Source organism: Lineus longissimus, chromosome 10 (genome assembly GCF_910592395.1).
Source record: "Lineus longissimus chromosome 10, tnLinLong1.2, whole genome shotgun sequence".
NCBI lineage: Eukaryota > Metazoa > Nemertea > Pilidiophora > Heteronemertea > Lineidae > Lineus > Lineus longissimus.
The window spans coordinates 11,988,075-12,008,762 of record NC_088317.1 but is presented as its reverse complement, the minus strand read 5'-3'; the positions used below and the strand labels follow the sequence as shown (position 1 = coordinate 12,008,762).

The 20,688-nt window shown below is 41.1% G+C and overlaps 1 protein-coding gene across 5 annotated transcripts in view; it reads left to right on the top strand.

Annotated features, from left to right (window-relative positions):
- LOC135494754 (TELO2-interacting protein 1 homolog) overlaps positions 1–20,688 on the top strand; it is a 412,060-nt gene that overhangs the window by 12,541 nt on the left and 378,831 nt on the right. For all 5 annotated transcript variants that reach the window (XR_010448433.1, XR_010448431.1, XR_010448432.1 and 2 more), the window contains exon 2: positions 14,605–14,804. Coding sequence is in view for 2 of the 5 variants with exons in the window: in XM_064783023.1 (XP_064639093.1) it covers positions 14,614–14,804 (191 nt within the window). In the remaining 3 variants the exon portion in view is untranslated. The remainder of the gene's footprint in view (positions 1–14,604; positions 14,805–20,688) is intronic.

The following is a 20,688-nucleotide window of genomic DNA, read 5'->3' as shown; positions in this document are numbered from 1 at the left end:
GGATCGAGATCAGGATAGGTATCAGGTCGAGGATAGGGTCTAACCGGAAATCCGCTATTTCATTTAAGTGGCCAGATTGAGGACGTGAGACAAAACGCAACCGTCTCCAACTCTCGCGGGAATTCAATAAACAATAAACAATACTTAATAACGTTGGTTCATAGCAGGTGAATACCAATTATGTGGAGCCTAGGCCTATGTCGTGTTGCGCTACCGAGGCACAACAGTTCTTTCTCGGGCAGACGGGATCGGGATAGCCAATTTGAAGCAGGGAATGATGACGTCACATCTTTGGCTAGTGAAATCAACTATACCTGTTCATGTCAATTACGTTTTCTGGTTATGACAAACTGATTATGTGAAACCTACAACAGGGTCCACAGCTTGGTCACAATGGCCATTTATGAGGGGCTCACAACGCATGTCACATTTCAAAGATTTGTCGCGGTACGACGCGACCTGAATTCATATCCCGATCTCGATCTCGGAACGTCGCAGCCGAACCTCTCTAATAAGAGCCGATCGACAGGACAAGCAAAAATCAGTGCGCACGTGGTGAGAATCAAAATGGCGGCTATACGCGTAGCGTAGCGGAGGCCCTCTGGTGGCGAGACTGAGAGTCTACATGTATTCAACTACGTATGAAATAATAACTCATACGTATGAGATGATAAGTCTACGTATGAGATAAAAGTCGTACGTATGAGATGATAAGTCGTACGTATCAGATAATAAGTCGTACGTATGAGATGATAAGTCGTACGTATGAGATAATAACTCATACGTATGAGATAATAACTCATACGTATGAGATAATAAGTCGTACGTATGAGATAAAAGTCGTAAGTATGAGATAAAAGTCGTACGTATGAGATAAAAGTCGTACGTATGAGATGATAAGTCGTACGTATGAGATGATAAGTCGTACGTATGAGATAATAACTCATAATATCTCATACGTATGAGATAATATCTCATACGTATGAGATAATAAGTCGTACGTATGAGATGATAATTCGTACGTATGAGATAAAAGTCGTACGTATAAGATAATAAGTCGGACGTATGAGATAACAAGTCGTACGTATGAGTCAATAAGTCAAACGAATGCGATAATAAAAGTCGTACGTATGAGTTAGTTTTTTATTTTTTTTGTTGGCACTAATACGCTTCCGTAAGGACGGATATTTCTCTAATAAAAATATTAATATAATTGGCCAATTTCTTAGGCATATGATGTAGCGAATTCCCATGAAGATTTTAATCAATTTAAATTTAATTTAAATTATAATTTCAACCAATGGGATAGCAACCACCACCGGAAGATCGCGGAGAAATCGGTAAACTCAACGGAGTTAATTCAGAAAAATACCAAAAAAAATTGTTTGTAGGATATACAATAGTTACTCTCTTTATTTCTCATCATTCATTTACATAATGTACTCCCGCACACACGTGTATCTTAAGAGCCCCTCCTAAGAGGGTGGCTTATAAATAAGATGGAGAACGCACTTCTAATACCCTTAAAAATAATCCCCTTATTACAATGATAAGGCATTGTTTAGTCATTGTTCTCGCCCTTCACACCTCGCGCCTCGCTGCCCTTTTGTCCGATGAGAGGTACCGACAGCCGCCATTTTGATTTACTCGATTGACTCCACTAACCCTAGCAACGAGCTTGGAAACGAACTGTTTACTACATGCGCAGTGTGTTATTTCATGCGATAAAATCATTGTACGCGTGCGCATGCAGTTACCCGAGTTTCCTCCATTCGTTCTTGACAAGTGTATGAAAATTTCATGAAAAAATACCGGAAATTAACGATTTTATACCATTTTTTCAAAATTGTAAGTATTGTCATGATATTCTTATTATCAGTGATTTAAAAGATCGATAGATGATATTTCCGGAGGGTTCCGGAAAACAGAAATTTGACCGTGTTTTGTTAGTGTTGTGAAATCGCAAATCATGCACATTGAGTATGTGTCCGGTGCTCTCCGCATGCTGTAGCATGCTTTTAAAAACTGTCATTTTTATGATTTTCTTGCAAAATCAGCATATCATGACATAGAGAAAGGCATTGTATGGAGGTGCATGCACTGCATTAAGATCACATATTTTTACTTAGTGTATTGAGGATAAATTTATCGGACGAAATTAGATATTTGACTAAGATTCTGATAAAAAAATGTGGAGATAGGACCTAATTATGATGATGATAATAGATTTTTGAAAAATTTGAAAATTTCAAATTTAATTTCCTCGTCCTTTACTTTAGGCCCGAACGCCTAGTGTTATTACTTATACCAGCATTATGTTCCTTTTATTTTTATGATTATATTTCATTTTTAGTCTTCAATTCTTAACCAATTCAAAACAAATTCATTTTTCAGGCTTTGGAATAATGGATCACCACATTTCGAAGTTGCAGTACTTCTGTCGGATTTGTGGAAAGACGGACCGTGTGTTTGAAAATGACCGGAATCCGTATCAAGTTGTTAAATTCGCAAAGGAGATGAGGAAAGCATTTCAACTTGACGTGCAGGATGAAATAAACTCGAGCGTTCTTCCTCCCTACATGTGCAATTGTTGTAGATCGTCTCTGCAACGATGGTACAAGTTGACAATTAGCAGAAAGTCGTGTAAGCTCAACCTTCAGCTGCATGACTTTAAGGAGCACAGTGATAGTTGTGAGATCTGCAGCTTCAGTCCACCCAGTTCCATGGATGATATGACACAAAGTTGTATTGACATTGGATTAAAAGCAGGATTCTGTCACGTGAAAGGACTCGAATTTGTAAAGATCAAACCAGGGGCGCAGAAAGTTGAGATCCGACTCTCTGTTTTAGACGACAGTTCAGTCTATTTAGAGGTACATGGCCAGGCACAGAACATCTCTGACATTATTTGTGAAACTGAAAGTTCTCCGAAAGTCAAGACCGCTGGTGATTTCGCTAACGTGATTCAATGTGTCGCCGCCTTACAGGTCTGCCCTGGTAACACTGGTTTTGAGGAACTATGTGAGAGCCGACGGAGTAGCCCAAATAGCCCTGCCCTGTTTATGACATTGTCAGGAACTTTCGCTGCATTTGAAGAAGATGGCTTTGGACAGTCCAAGACTATCCGCCACATTGGATGTAAATATCTAGGCCAAGCACCAAAATGTGATGTGTGTTCGATTTATAGGACTGATTTGAACAATTTTAGTGCCAAGTTAAAAGCCAAGAATGCAACCAGTTCTACTGCCGATTTCACTGGATCCGACTTGTTGTCATCAAAATGTCGCAATGACTATCTCAGCAGTGAGCACTTAAAGTTGAAGTTAAAGGAGGCAGTGACAGTGAAGAATCAGTTAAAGCGTAAATGTGACTCATTGGTCGAGCAGATTAAGGTGGCTGTTGAAAACAAGGCTGAGCAGTTGAGTGAAGAAATGGGGGCCAGTCTTGGTGCAATTCTAAAGAACAATGAAAAGTCTATATCAGGACTGCCCGATGACTCGCCTATGAAATTGATGTGGCAGCAGCAAGTTGAAATGCTTTCAAAGAAGTCGGCCAGAGGGATGAGGTGGCATCCAATAATGATAAAATGGTGCATTGCCCTGCATAGGAAGAGTCCTGCTGCATATCGCCAGATAAGAGATTCTAAGGTGCTCTTCTTGCCTCACGAGTCGACACTTGTTGACTACACACAGTACACAACAGCCAAGAGTGGATGGAATTCCGATGTCATCAAACACATCAAAAAGGACATAGACTTCGAAAATCTAGAAGATTTCAGAAAAAATGTAACACTTGTGTTTGATGAAATGAAGATAAAGTCTGGCCTCGTTTATGCCAAGGGTTCAGGACGTCTGATCGGATTCACAGACATTGGTGATGTGAACACTGAAATTGCAAATTTTGTGAAGAAAGTTATAAATACTAATGGGGTTGTTCTAGATGAACCGATTCTCGCAACGCATGTAATGGCATTCATGGTAAGGGGTATCTTCCTGCCACTTCAGGAAGTATTCGCCTTCTTTCCATGCACTGGATTCACCAGCAGTCAGCTGTTCTTTGATGTCTGGGATGGTGTCGCAATCTTGGAGTCGGCTGGATTCAAAGTGCGAGCATTTGTTGCTGATGGAGCTTCCCCTAATCGAAGATTCTTTCGTCTGAATAGGGCAGATCAGGACTTCTACACCATCAATCCCTTTGGAGGTGACCGTAGACTCTACTTCTTCAGCGACACTCCACATCTGATCAAAACGACCCGCAACAACTGGGAGAATTCGGGATGGCATAATAAGACACGAAATCTGCATGTGAGTATTAAATTCAATTGAGTCAGACCTTTCAGTTAGTATTATTCATCTCATATCTAAGATGCATTTTATACATACATACATATACTTATCCTATGATTTATTTTGTATTTTCAGTACAACTCCCAAGACATCAAATGGACCCAGTTACTAAGATTGGTGGAAGAAGACATGCACGGCCAAAACGCACTCCGCTACCTGAAGAAGATCTCGCATGAGCATTTATACCTGACACCAAGTTTACGGATGAAGGTCAACTTAGCTGCTCAGGTTGGTATACATGTAATCTGACTGCTAGTATCAAATATATATAAGGCGAGCGATTATATTTTAGCTAGTATTCAACTGTCACTGTCACTTGTATTCATTATCATAGTGCCCCCCCCCCCCCCCCCCGCGCGATCCAAAAAAGATACTTATTATTTCTTGTTTTTCGACAGGTGCTCAGTTCGAACGTTGCAACTGCATTGCAGCATGTCTCCAGACAGAAGAATTGGCATGATACAGGGTCAACAGTTGTATTCATCGAGAAAATAGATAAATTCTTCGACCTGTTGAACATATCAAACACACGTCAAGGGCATTTGAAACCATGGATGAAGCCATACACTGATGTTGACGATGATCGATTTGAGGTGAGTACTACAACTGTATAATGGGAAAATGAAACAAATCAAGTCTATTGTTAACTGTACAATTGATCATATTTATTCTTATTCATTTCAGTGGTTACAAAAAGACTTTCTAGGATTTCTGCAAGACTGGGAGGACCAATGTATGGCTACGCCAAATATGACACAGCAAGCCAAGAGAAGGATGTGCCTTAGCCGGGAAACCTTGGAAGGACTACGATTAACCGTTAGATCATTTGTCAGTTTGTGCAAAGAGTTGCTGCTAGAGGAAGGTGTACAGTTCGTGCTATCAGAAAAATTCAGCCAAGACCCACTGGAGGAATACTTCAGCAAACAACGGGGCCTTGGTGGACACTGTGACAATCCTACGGTCCAACGATTCGGAACACAGGCACTGGCCATCCAAATTGCTGGGTCACAGAATGTTCGTGCTGCTGCTCGTGGCAACTGCACTAATACGAATCGTGATGACCGTCCCAATAGGAATGAATATAAGTTAGTGAGGCGCCGACGGCGCCATCAGCAAGGACCTTTGAACCAAGACTGAGGTTACTAATCCTTTTTTGCGAGTTTCTTCCTGTGCGATTTTTCACCTTTCCTCGAAATGCTAGCATCCTTCTTTTTTCGGAGGAACATGTAAGTCCTTGCATATGATTTACATCGAATGGTGACATATAGTTCCACGACACGACTGAACAAATTCATGCGAATACGAGAGTCCTCAATTGACTGAGTGATTTCATTGAAACCAATCTGAATCCGTACTAGCAACCACAGCATTTAGAATTTTCTCCTTCACGTTATCTTGTGCTAGCTGACCAATGTTCCCTTGCAATATTGGCTTAAGTTCACTTTCCACTCTACGGAAGAACACATACACATCGTCATTTATGCAGAATAGTCCTCCTCTGTTGATGTTGTCTATCCAAGCTTTCGTGTAGTCTAAGAATGTCTTGCTGTCTATTGCACCTCCTGCATCTTTAACCGCCCAACCTTTCAACACACCAATAATTTCTGTTGCTGCTGAATTTTCAGGGTACCGATTATAATGACGAATCAGCTGCAGAGGAACATACCCAGCTACATACCGCAAAACCTCTTCATCATGTGGAGTGATTAGTTTTGAGGAAACCTGATCTTTCAAAGTTGCACCCATCACACTGACATGCTCGACGGATTGCTGTCGTCTGACAATCAGTTCCTTCATAAACTCTGTTATAAAAAGGGAACCAAGCAGAGATGAACATTTGTCTGGGACGTTTAGTGATTCAAAGAACTGTTTCATCTTAGCAGAGTTCGACACCCGAACAGTATGGAATGCGCTGCACATCTTGTCATACCCTTCTTGACTTGGCATTTCTTTCTCACCTCCAGTTAGAGATTGCCACAATGACTGAACAAGGTCTTGAAGAAAGAGTCTGTATGTCCCTGGTTGATCCTTTATCGTCTTGAGACAATTCTGGGTTGCCTGTTTCAAGACATCGTTGACTGACGACATTGGTGATGTAAGAATCCTTTCGAGGACGATAGTGCTGATCTCCATACTATCATCCATCGCGTCTTGTTGCGATAAGCCAAAATTAACTGAAAACAGAAGTGAATAGATAAGAGTACAATGTATACTACTAGTATGTATAAAGTTTATGTTTTACTGTGTCTTCCTCAGTAATCAGTGCAGTATGATAAGTGTAAATTAGTGTAAATGCATTATCAAGTTATTCATTATTGTAAATACTTATACTTGTAAATACTTATCTGTACGAACCTGAAGGTTTTTTAGCTTTAAGCTTTTTCTTGCCTTTGACAGGTGACAAATGAGTGGAAGTAGTAGCAGGCTGCATGGGCTTTTCACTTCTCTGAAGGACTGAAAAATAGAATTAAAAAGATTAAGTTGATAGTTAAGAATAAGATACACTTTACATGTGTGTCATGTTATTTACCATTTCCCCGGTATTGCCACTATTTCAAAATGTATTGGTCATGTACCAACCTATTGACTTCTTGTTAACTTCAGGATCTATGTTTTCCTTAGCCTTGCAGGAGTTGTCATTGACTCTGGTGGAAGAAGCAGGTTTCGGTTGTTCACTCGTCTTCATTTTCGACTTTTCTGTATTTTTTGATTTTGCTTTTTTGCCTGTAGAATAGAATGTTACCTAGTTAGTTGACCTGGTTTTATGAAACAATAAATGTCAATGTCTGTAAAAAACATCAAATTCTTTTCTCAATTGATTTGATTTTGATATTGAATGATTATGACTGATAGGCACAGGCCAGGCCTAGCCAAGAAAGGCCCACCACCATCAAACATCAGACCCTGGGCCTGGGCCCTGATGGAGCCACAGTCGAAGGAGCACCAACCCTAGCTATTGATTTGAGACTCATGTATTCAACGTACCTTTAGATTTTGTTTATGACAAAATGCACTGATCACAAATCCAATCTCCATCAGGCAGTGAATCTGGACTTAGCCCAACACAGGCATAATGGTGCCACTCAATCTCACATTTAGGCCCATCACACCATATCATTGCATCATCATTCGGTTCACCACAAAGGCAATAAGGTTCCTCTTCATCACTTTCAACAGGTTCGTCGATCATGTCGATATCTGCGGCGTTTTCGACTTTTTTTGGCAAAAATATATCTGCAGCTTCTGAAACGGACGCCATGATGTTTACCTTCGATACCAGGAAACCGCAAGGGTTTATGGGTAATCACTGTTACGAATATTGCCGATCTATGCCCGGAAACGTCCGAGCGTGTGCGTAAAGGCGCGAGGCCTAATTAGCCCGATTAGCGCGGTGTTTTGATAGCAATGAGGATAACTGTGAATGGGTATTAGAATTAATTCCTATGTAAACGGCGGTAGCGCTCATTGAACCTTTGATCGATACCAGTGCGTTCTCCATCTTATTTATACCTCCATGGACAAACTTACCCTGTCTTTTTGCTGGGCCGGGGGGTGCTGGCATGGCACTTTCAGTGCTTCCAGTTATTCCTTGGAAACTCGGATCATCTTTAAAAGCCTCTGCTATTCGCTCTTTAATTGGGTCGATCTTTAATGCAGGGCCCCCTCCAGTGCCTCCTGCATGCTTCTTTCTCTCATAAATATGAGGAAGGCTCAGGCCTTGATAGGGAGCTCTTCGTTAATAGGGCTGGTGAGCGAGAAGACTCGGTGGGGGGGGGGTATATAGTTAGGATGATGCCATCATGGCAGTTGACCGAAGAAGCAGTTGGCTAGCACACAATGTCAATGATTGATGGCGAGTAGTTGGTGGGTGGGAGAGGGGGGATATAGTTAGGATGATGCCATCATGGCGGTTGACCCAATAGACGCTGTCGCAGTATAGAAAATAAGTTGGGAGAATGTGGGAAACTAAACACAACAGGAGAAGGATAGGTATTTTTGCCCGGAGATAAGCATAATGATCCCAAGACCCAAGTGTAATTAAGATTGATATTCTAATTCAAAAAGACCTTAGCCGACCCCCCCCCCCCTGTCCTGAATAGTTTGAGGTCTCACTAGCCAGTGGTGATCAGGTGTTAATCTTGAAGTTATAAGGCATAGAGGTGACATTTTTCAAATTTGCGTTATACAGGGTGTCTAATGCATTGTGCTACATCAGTCTATGCATGACTGTATGTCTAGACGACGTTGAAACTTGGTCAGATGTATTCTTCAAGAGACAAGCTATTCAGAAATGTATAGGTTTGTGTGAGAGTAAGGTACTGCCAAGTCTACAGCCGCTGGAACAGGGGTATGCATGAAATGACGTCGCGTCATTTTTGGAGGCAGGTAGGCCTGGCCTCCGCACCGGCTTGTGAGACCTGAGGGTAGCGCGTGCGTTTGAGTTTGTGCGCATGCGCTTTCTACGGAAAATTGAAATGGCCAGTGTTGTGGACGAGTGGTTTCAGGTTTTACGGTAGGATTTTGTCATGGAAACGGGGAAATAGACATTGAGACCAATGTACTTTCAAGATTATTGCATTATTAATGGAACCAGACCGTCGACATATCGTCACACCCCATGATATTGACGAAATCGTCGTCGAAACGGGCAGCCCCCGACCGATCATGTTGGTGCGCTTCAAACTACGGAAAAGTTAGCAGACGGAAAATCTTTTGCGGAACTTTGCCAGTTCAAAGCACGATTTCTTCGCGGAAAGAGAAAAATAATCTCTGGCAGCGATGCAGCTTGTTGTTTAATGCATTTCGATTAGCCCCAGGGTATCGTTACACTTTGATTCGGCCCTGTTTTGACGAAATCTTCAACCGAACAGCGGCTTCTCTGCGTAAACATTGTAGCGTCCCGCTGAATTGTTTGGAAAAAGAAAATCTCTCCACAGGTAAATTGCTGTGCATTAGCGTATACGATTCGCGTGGAAAAATGTCACCTGGGTGCAGAGGTTTTCTGGTTCCGGTCAACTGGGTCAAGTTTTTTTCGTTGACGGTATACACACACACACATTCGACTCTTAACCATAAAGCTCGCTCAAGAGCTCCCTAATATGAGGAAGGCTCAGGCCTTGATAGGGAGCTCTTCGTTAATAGGGCTGGTGAGCGAGAAGACTCGGGGGGGGGGGGGGTATATAGTTAGGATGATGCCATCATGGCAGTTGACCGAAGAAGTAGTTGGCTAGCACACAATGTCAATGATTGATGGCGAGTAGTTGGTGGGTGGGAGAGGGGGGATATAGTTAGGATGATGCCATCATGGCAGTTGACCCAATAGACGCTGTCGCAGTATAGAAAATAAGTGGGGCGAATGTGGGAAACTAAACACAACAGGAGAAGGATAGGTATTTTTGCCCGGAGATAAGCATAATGATCCCAAGACCCAAGTGTAATTAGTCTCCGCCATCGGCTGAGACTTTTGTATCAGGGTATTATTCTCCTCAAGAAATTATAACAGCAAACTCTCGTCCCCAGGTGAAAGCTTCATATGTACATGAACACGGCAATGCATTGCAAAACATCGATAAAACGAGGGTGTCCATGAAGAAGTCAATCTGGGTAACAGCCACGAAAGTGCTATGTGCATGCATAGCGCAATACATGTAAATTTTTAACCAATAAACCTCGCCATACCGGCACGATGACTGGTGCCCCGCGTTATGTGTATTACATATTGGCTGCACATATGGAGGAACGTAACGGATAAAGACCAGGGACTAGTCTACACCATCGAAGCATTTTTCTATAAAACCTAACATTTGGAGTTTATGGGCTATGAAATAAGAAAAACCGCAGTGAATTAAAGCAGCTGAGTTTCAAGAATGTGTTCTTCCCTTCTGGACACTTTATGTTGCCTTGATCAGTCGTATTTCGCACGTAAACCATCGCTTCGCTGAAGTGAAAGTGCGATGTTTTTGTCAACATGCATGGCTGAGTGCATATGAGGCGGATACTCCAGAGTCTGCAAAGACTCAACTGACAATTCTAGTTAAGATTAATATTCTAATTCAAAAAGACCTTAGCCGATCCCCCCCCCCCCCCCGTCCTGAATAGTTTGAGGTCTCACTAGCCAGTGGTGATCAGGTGTTAATCTTGAAGTTATAAGGCATAGAGGTGACATTTTTCAAATTTGCGTTATACAGGGTGTCTCATGCATTGTGCTACATCAGTCTATGCATGACTGTATGTCTAGACGACGTTGAAACTTGGTCAGATGTATTCTACAAGAGACAAGCTATTCAGAAATGTATAGGTTTGTGTGAGAGTAAGGTACTGCCAAGTCCACAGCCGCTGGAACAGGGGTATGCATGAAATGACGTCGCATCATTTTTGGAGGCAGGTAGGCCTGGCCTCCGCACCGGCTTGTGAGACCTGAGGGTAGCGCGTGCGTTTGAGTTTGTGCGCATGCGCTTTCTACGGAAAATTGAAATGGCCAGTGTTGTGGACGAGTGGTTTCAGGTTTTACGGTAGGATTTTGTCATGGAAACGGGGAAATAGACATTGAGACCAATGTACTTTCAAGATTATTGCATTATTAATGCAGCGGTCAATTGTAACTCTGACCCCCCCCCCCTTCAGACATTCGACACTTATGCGACACCTGGAAGATATAAGGACGTCCAGGAATCGACACTTGTTCACCCAGAACTTTTAACTTCTACTCCAGGATTTCACTCTTTCTTCCTGTGGTCAAGTTCAGAACGTCACCTTTTTTCCACCTGACAGAATCCTGAAGTTCAGAACGTCACCTTTTTTTCACCTGACAGAATCCTGAACGCCAGGAATTCAACACCAACTCCCAGGTATAGCATATTTATGGCAAAATTGTATTTAAAGCACTTGTCACCCTTCTAGCTTGGCTAAAAACTTCTGAGTCAGTGGTAGACTATATTATCTTTGCTCTCAAGATGCTTCTCTGAAATGGCATTAATCGGCCAAATTGACGATCTCTCAACTGCTTCCGGTCGGAGACATGGAGGCCGCCATCTTGGAATATTGTCAATTTTGACGGCTCAATTTCACACAAAAACCACCTCCGAACTCCGTGAATCACCAATGTCTTCGCCAAAAAAAGGAACCATAACAATCTACAGATATCCCGACGCATGACACTGCTGGAGAGATCAATCAATCTTTTCACTACAGCTGGATATACTAGAAAACATTCTAAGCACTCCACTCACCTGCTGTCCATGATGCTGCCCAGCTCCAAAAACGTGTCTGGGCATGTCTGGGATGGGCCGTGGCAGTTCGTCAGGAATGCGACGCTTGTTCGACATGCCTGTCGCAACTTCGTCGACAGGAATTCACCAAAGACAATTGCTTTTAATATCAGACCTACGACGGAAATTCGATGCTACTCTTTTCCCTATACGCCAGAGGTTCGACTGTCTGATTTTTTCTTAACCCTCAGGAAGCGACACTAATCCGGCGTCGCATTAGCGTCGACCCCTGAGGTGGGGGGGGGTCAGAGTTAGAATTGACCGCTGCATAATGGAACCAGACCATCGACATATTGTCACACCCCATGATATTGACGAAATCGTCGTCGAAACGGGCAGCCCTGGACCGATCATGTTGGTGCGCTTGAAACTACGGAAAAGTTAGCAGACGGAAAATCTTTTGCGGAATTTTGCCAGTTCAAAGCACGATTTCTTCGCGGAAAGAGAAAAATAATCTCTGGCAGCGATGCAGCTTGTTGTTCAATGCATTTCGATTTGCCCCAAGGTATCGATACTGATGAGTGGCCCAAACTTGGCCCTGAGGCTTGAAAGTTCTTCTATTGCGTATTGGGTTAGTGTGACCATCTCGGCTTGACTAAAATTTGGCAATCTAACTTTTTTGGTATCATTTTTTGCCTCCATGGCTGCCATCTTGAATTTACAAAGATGGGGACCCTACCTCCTGTCACATGATCAAAATCCCTAGCAACCAGCGCCAAGTCCTGCTAATCGGCAAGCCCAGCGCTACCTAACGCTGGGCCTAACGCTGATGCTGGAACCATTATCTAGCGCCACGCCAGCTATCACTGGCTAGCGTGGTGCTTGTGGTAGCGCCACGCTAAGTCTAGCCCTATTTCAGGAACTTGGCCCAGGTCTTTGATCTGACCTAATTTTCAAGGTCACAGAAGTCAAATGGCCTAAATTGGTTGTTTTGAATGTAACTATTATGGCATATTTCTTTACAGCTAAAGCTATGAACTTGAAATTTGGTACACATGACTCCCTACATCAACCTCCGACACCAAATTCCTGTCTGATCTGATTCTCAACTTGGCCACCAGGGGGCCAAAACTAAAAAAAGGTAAAAAGTACAATATGTACATAGAACTCGCGTAACTCAGCACCTTCGGGACGGAGCTTTTTATGACGAATTACAAGAAGGCAGAGTAAAGATAACTCGTCATAATGACGACTTACATATAATTTGTACTTCTCCTTCTACGTTTTACTTGCCAACTTGCGTTTCCCGCTCGTGCCCAGCTCATTTGACGCCATCTTTAGAGAACAACAACCTTGTGAAATGTGTACATAATACACAATGGGCGGGAGATTTGGTGTACATGTAGTAGCTGTGCGGGATTCGGTGAACTGACGACTGATGTCCATTGGCATCATGCTTTCACACTGCACTATCTAGTGTGCACGCGGCACTACAGTCTTACTGCCTCCAACGAATCATTTTCCGGCAGTGACGAGTTACAGGCATAATTTTACTTACATTTCTATTATATGGGACGTTAGTGCCGACTTATGTGAAATGACGACTTATGAATGACGACTTGGATGCATATTGTTAATGTTAAATGGAATTAAAGTTGTATGAAATTGGGACTTTCTGGCAGGTGCCGAATTGTGCACAGTGACGGGTTTAATATTCAGCGTCGAGTTACGCGATTTCTACTTTATTTCACTTATTGGTGACTTTTTTTTGATAATATTTTTATGGTAGGTATTTCGAGCAAGGAAGCGTCATCACATATCTTACAGGCTTTTGTCTTGATTTGACCTACTTCTCAAGGTTGCAGAGGTCTGAATAGACGTAAATTGGCCATTTGATTGTAACTATAGCATGTTTCTCAACCACTCAAGCTATGCACTTGAAACTTAGTACACATAATCCCCTACGTCAGATAACATCTCATGTCAAATTTCGGTTTGATCTGATTCTCGACTAGGCCACCAGGGGGCCAAAACTGAAAAGTGCAGTATCTCGCTTATTAGTAACTGTTTTCGATGATATTTTTATGGTATTGGTAGGTACTCCAAGCAAGGATACATCTCATGTCTTATGAGTTTTTGATATGACCTACTTTTCAAGGTCAAATGGCTAAGATAATTGGCCGTTTGAGTGTAACACTAACAAAGGCATGTTTCTTAGACGTGAAACGTGTTTCTTAGACGTTAAAACTTGGTACACATGACCCTCTAGGTCAGATGACAGGGCTGCGTACCTGTACGGAAATCCCGTATTTTGTACGCCAAAAAAACCATTTTGTACGTTGTATGATTTTTGCTTCTCATTGTACACAATTTTTCCTTTCAAAAATACGCTGAAATTAATTGTAAAATACGAATAAAAATGGTCTTAACTTGAATGTTTTCTCTGTGTTTTGTACGTTATTCATTCCCCGATAGAAAACTATACAGCTCCACCCCCGGGGCGCACAATATGTGAAAACGGACCCGACATCCACATTATCTTGCGCACTTTAGATGGCACATATAGTAGTGACACCTCTGGATAGACAGACGAACTATAACTGTTGCAGACGATAGTCTCGCTCTCGCTATAGATCCTATCAATACACTAGTACAATACATTTTACACTGCGATTGAGCGAGACTTCTTCATTCATTGAAAATGGCTGAACATGCTGAAGGCAGTAGCTCTGGCGCCCGACGAAAATGCGCTCATGTGCTTGTGGAATTTACTTTTGAAAATTTGTACACATTTTAATGACAATCATACACATATTATTTGGGATTGCAGAAAATTGTACACAAAAATTTGGGGAAATACACATTTTTTAAAAGTTGACCCACTTAAAAAAAGTAAGGGTAAGCAGCCCTGAGATGACCTCGGACGCCGAATTTTAGTCCAATATGATTCTCGACTTAGCTACTAGGGGGCCAAAACTATCTCAAGGTAAAAAGTTTATGGTTTTATGGATTGGTGACTCTCCTTCATATGTTTTGAATTCTACTTTCAGCCTCCCAAGATGGAGCCTGCAACTAAAGAAGTGTTTGAGAAGCTGAAGCCAGTGTGCATCCCTCTGATAAAAGAACCAACCCCTGAGAATATTGCCAGGCTTGATGCTACATTGAAGGATTTAAGTGTTCAGGCCTTACAACAGCTTCAGGAATATGTGTTGTTCCCTTTGAGACTTGCTCTGAAGAGTTCATCATCTCTGTAAGTATTGAAACTGAATTTAAATACCGTAAAAACCATAACTACATGTAAAATCATTGATTTTCACGAGGGTTTTTCTGAAAGTGGTAAAATTTGCAAAGATACATATGGCAAGCCAAAGCGGAATTTATTCAAGACTTTAGAATTACCATTCAAGAAGTTGAATATAAGTTCAAGAAGGAAATATATGTTCAGGACTAAAATATGTTCAACCTTGAATCAAATGTTTTCAACCTTGAATAAAATGTGTTCAACCTTGAATAAAATATGTTCAACCTTGAATAAAATATGTCAAACCTTGAACAAAATATATTCAACCTTGAACAAAATATATTCAAGACTCACGTGACCATATTCAAGACGCACGTGACCACTAAATTGATGACGTAGTTGCTCATGTTTTGATGCTTTACGGACTTTCCCGAACCCGCGTCCGGACTTTCCCGAACCCATGGTACTTGTGTTGCGTTTCGGAGCTCGAATTGTTCGCACGAGGTTTTGACACATGGTTGTACACGTACCTAGCCGCCTACACCTGACGTGTACTGTAATCCGACACATCATGACATGGATGCCGAGTGAATGTTATTATTATTATTATTATTATTTATTAAATCCAAATAAACAAAATTACATATTGAGACAATTGCCAGGGCTTAGGCTGAAAGCATTAATAGCCCTGGTTACAATGGTATACAAAGAACAAGTTGAATCAAGATAAGGTACTTTGAATGGAAAGAAAGGGATGCAAGTAAAGGTAAAGTAACACAAATAGTTATAGTTTGTACAAAGGTAGTGATTGATGAGGGGTTCAATTGATCTGGCACTAGTTACCAGAAAAGGCGATAATATTACTGAGAAAAGTGGCTGTTTTTTCTACAACAAGCCTGTTTGAAGTAAGGTCCAATGAAAATTGACCATTAAGAAAAAAATGGAGCCTCTCATCAACACGAAGATTGAAAAACCTAACAGAAGTAAGGTGTGGCAGCAAACCAGGATCATTCAAGAAATCGTTACGTAAATCATTTAATAAAGGGCAATTAAAGAGAAGGTGTTTAGTAGATTGGGAGTGAGCCCCGCAATCACAAGATGGACTTAAAACGTTGGTAAAATTGTGGGAATAAAAGTGACACCGAAAAACTAAGTCACACCTTGTCCTATTGAGTGAAAGTTCATTTTTACGAGTAAGAGCCAATTTTGTAGAAGTAAGAAGGTTATGTTTACCTCTCAGAAAAATTCGGATATTGTATTTAAATGAGTTTCTTGAGAAGCAGTTTTTTATATTGACAGGCACAGACTCCCAATCTCTAATTACACATGGCACAGTTGACTTGCTAAATCTTGCAGATGATCTAGGGGGAAGTACATAGTCTCGCTGAGTCCTTAAACGGCCAGGAGGCGCCCGATTACGATAAATGTCAAAGATTTCATTGACATAACATGGTACCAAATTGTGTTGTACCTCATACATAAGCACCAATCTTTTTTCCCTACGCCGAGCAGAAAGTGACATCCAATCCAAACATTTTAAAACCTTTTGGGTGTTAGTCCCATGAATACAACCACTGACTATAATGGCACCCCTATAATGGATTTTATCTAATTGAGAAAGTAGACCCTGATTGGTAAAGTCAAATATAATAGATCCATATTCAAGATGAGGTAATATAAATGATAGATACATGCGTTCAAGATGCCTTGATTGATTGGTAAACTTCAAAGCATTCAGTGGATTTAACATGTTGTTACATTTTACTACAATATTGTTGATATGCATGCTAAAAGTCAAACACTCATCAAGTGTAACACCAAGGTGCTTATGGAATGCGCCCCTTGGAATAACTCCCGTACCCAAAGACAGAGGTGGATGGTTATTGATAGTTTTACGAGGAGAGTGAAATATGACCTCTTTGCTTTTTGACGCTTTAAAATCAAGTTTCCACACATCCGACCAAACTGACAAATTGTGAAGGTCATTTTGAATAAGATTATGGGTTTCGTCAGTGGAATTCGGCAAGGCCGGGAGAAATAAAGAACTGTCATCAGCATAAAGATACAAGATACAATTTTTAACAACATCACTTAGATCATTAATATACAATAAGAAGAGGAGCGGGCCAAGTATAGAACCCTGTGGAACACCACTATTAATATAACCTGTCGGGCTCAGATCCGAAGAAGAACTTTCGATCTTTACCTTAACCTTGCGGTTTGAAAGGTACGACCTGAGCAGTTCAAGAAGTTTTCCCCTTATACCATAGGCCTTAAGCTTTTGAAGGAGAAGAAAATGCGGAACAGCATCAAAGGCCCCCGCAATATCAAGAAAAACCCCTCTAGTTTCCATACCATTTTCAGAATTTGAAAGAATCATATTTACAATACTTAGAAGCTGCTTATCAGTACTATGACCAGGAAGAAAGCCAGATTGACGTTTGAATAAAAGCTCATTGAGCTGCAAATGATCATACATAGATGAGTACACAACCTTTTCAAACAACTTAGACATGGAGTTTAGCAGGGTAACAGGACGGTAATTAGAAGGACATGACTTACTCCCTTTATTCTTATAGATCGGCACTATGATGCCTAATTTCCAACAATCAGGAAAACTGCCATGCTGTAGGAGGACATTAAATAACTCAGACAGTGGTTTTGCAAGAGAAGAAGCTACAAGTTTGAGCATTTTATTTGTTACACCATCGACGCCGCCTTGTTTTGAGACGTCCAAGTCCAATAGAAGTTTTCTGACCTCGAGTTCAGTGGTCCTCAGGTCACTAATTGATGCCATTGTCCTTGCAGGGAAAACAGGGGACAAGACCTCATTGTGGTCATGATGAAATTTGACCATAAACTGTTCCAAGAATAGCTGGCACTTTTCCTGCTGGGAAACATACATATTATCATTGTGAACAATACATGGGATACCAGAGGCAAACTTTTTACCGAGCAGTTGCTTAATAATATGCCAATAGTTTTTGCTGCTGGACGAACTGGTATCAAGAGACTTACATACATTTTCATGAAATGTCTTCTTAGCTGAAGTAACTAGGTCAGACACACACTTAGCACAATCTTTGTATCGAGCAAAATTGCCAATACTATTGTTCCTTACAAGTTTCCTATACATTTTGTCCCGTCTATTTACAGCTTTCTTAATCCTACTGGAGAACCACGGCATGTCCTTAGCTCTGATAACTTTGTCATGATGCGGTATCGAGTGAATGTCAGAGTCGATACATGTTTCACAGACATATCAGGCAAATTATAGGTTCAAAATGCGCAATGCCTCTCACCTTTCATTCTTAAGGCCGACACCACTGTATCGGATTCTTGTTGTCTTTTGACATGTTTGAGTGTTTAGGCTATACAGGCAATCAATCATGTCGTGAAACAGAACGCATCAGAAGTGCCACAGATTCTACGCTCTACGTCATCAATTTTGTGGTCACGTGCGTCTTGAATATGGTCACGTGAGTCTTGAATATATTTTGTTCAAGGTTGAATATATTTTGTTCAAGGTTGGACATATTTTATTCAAGGTTGAACATATTTTATTCAAGGTTGAACATATTTTATTCAAGGTTGAAAACATTTGATTCAAGGTTGAACATATTTTAGTCTTGAACATATATTTCCTTCTTGAACTTATATTTAACTTCTTGAATGGTAATTCTAAAGTCTTGAATAAATTCCGCTTTGGGTTGCCATAGATACACTTGTACAATGTGACAAAAGCGTTTTTAACTAAGGGATTTTACCGTATCTTTGTAAGCCTGATATCATCGTGAGCGGTGTTCGATACAGAAACTTGAGGGGCAAGAACATGTTCAACTTTAAAATTAGATCCAACCATCTGCCATGTTTGTGCGAATAAGAGAGCCATTATTTTCTATAGATTGAATCTGGCACTTAACCAAGAGGCGCTGAAATGTATACATGATGGTCTTGGAATTTGCCAAATCTTTTTTAGCTCAGCTGACTAAGTCAGCCGAGCTTGTCAAATAAGTTGTTCAGTGGCGTCCGTCTGTCCATCCATCCATCCATCCATCCATCCATCCGTCCATCCGTTAAACCCATGGTGCACATTTTGTAACCGTAAGACCTAGAGACTTCAATTTTGCATTTCTGGATACTTCTGATCAAACTCTACTTTCAAAACAAAATTTGTCGCCATTCGACCTACTTCCTGCGAGCGAGAGTGCATGAAGGAAACTGGCCTATATCGGCCTAGGAGCAGCAGAATTAGTCGAAATATGCTCTAATATTAAGATAAAATTCTTGAAAAAGTTCAAAATTTTAACAGGAGAGGGCGCTACCTGCCTTTTAATTATTTCTGCCGATTCAAATTCCCGCCCGATGACGTCAGCCATCAATGAAGTCTCCTATTTGCCAGTTTTCAAAACATGGCAGCTACACAACAAAAGCAGTAGCTCCAGGAATAAATCACTGTTCACTTCAGCTTCGTAATCGATTGTACCCCCACTTTATTGTGTTTTGTGTGGTGTTCCTATTCAATCAACGATGTAAGGCCTTATTATGTTGGTTTTAATTGAGAAGGTGCATTATAAGCGGCGTACGAAATACCGAAGCGGAGACAAAATGGCGGCATGTTGTTTACGCCTGGAGCTCAATGACACTCAAGTACCCAATTTTCTGCTTAAAAAGTAGTAGTCTGGTAGGCGATATTATCACTAGTTCGTTTCAGTGGTAGTCATAAGGTCGTTAGGGACTACTTTCAGAAATTAGTTCTTGAAAATTTGGCCACATTTCTGTGAAAACGATATCGGAAGTGCATGCTCTGTTCGCGATGACATCGCCGATGTATTTTGAAGTGGAGAATTCCCACAGTATGTGCAGTGAATTGGCATGATTCTGTTCGCCTATTAAGTTTTAGTTCTACGATTCTTTCATGAGTAAAAAGTAGACATTCTAAGCAATACAATAATGTCACTCCCATAAAAATTGATTGGAAATTGAGGGAGCTACGGCATTCTGTTTGTACAATACCAAATGGCACATTTTAAAAAGCGCTCATTGGACAACGTAGGGAATCACCAGAAATGACGTCATCGCTGGTCTAAATAGAAAACTACGGTGGCGCAGTAGAGCACAAGAAAAGGTTTAGCATTAACTTCGTCATGCAAGCTTCAGCAACAAAACGATTTCTCATGAATGATTTATTTGATCATCATCAGCTTGTTTCCCCTGATAGGTAAAACAATGATTTACAATTTCCATCAAAGTTTTCTATTTTGTGTATAGTCACATGTTATTTAACTGGCAAGGAGCCAAGCAGTTTTGAATATTCGCGGGAAAATACTTCGTACTTGTAAACGAGGCTATGACAATGAGTATCCTCATTCATGGCATAAACTTCATGTTTCGGTAAATATTTTCATACGATGATTTCACCCGAATTATGGTCAGGATTGAGGAATGAACAGTGGCATAATTATGTCAACCAAAAACATTGGTACCGTAGTGAACGCAAAAGGATATCAAATACCATCGAGCATGCCATTTTCATGCATAATGAACTGAACACCGGGAAGATATTAATGATATTAACTCAGCTGAGTGCCAGGCCCTTGGGCCTCTTGTTAGGGAAATAGCTTTGGTCATCTTAGGAACTCCCAAAAAGTATGTCTGGTAAATACCATTTCCGAAAGGGGTATCATTGAAATACATGTAGAGCATTTTGTAGTGCCCCTAATGCTCTGCGCTCTTCTTTGTGTCCACTAATTTCCGCACTTCTGCTATGAAACTTTGTCATGTTATTTGCCCATCTGAAGCTTTTGCATATACTTTTGACTCATACTTTGGCCAACAAACTTACCACAGTTTTCAGTGAGAATTTCAGCGGCGTTATTTCTTCATCATTGCT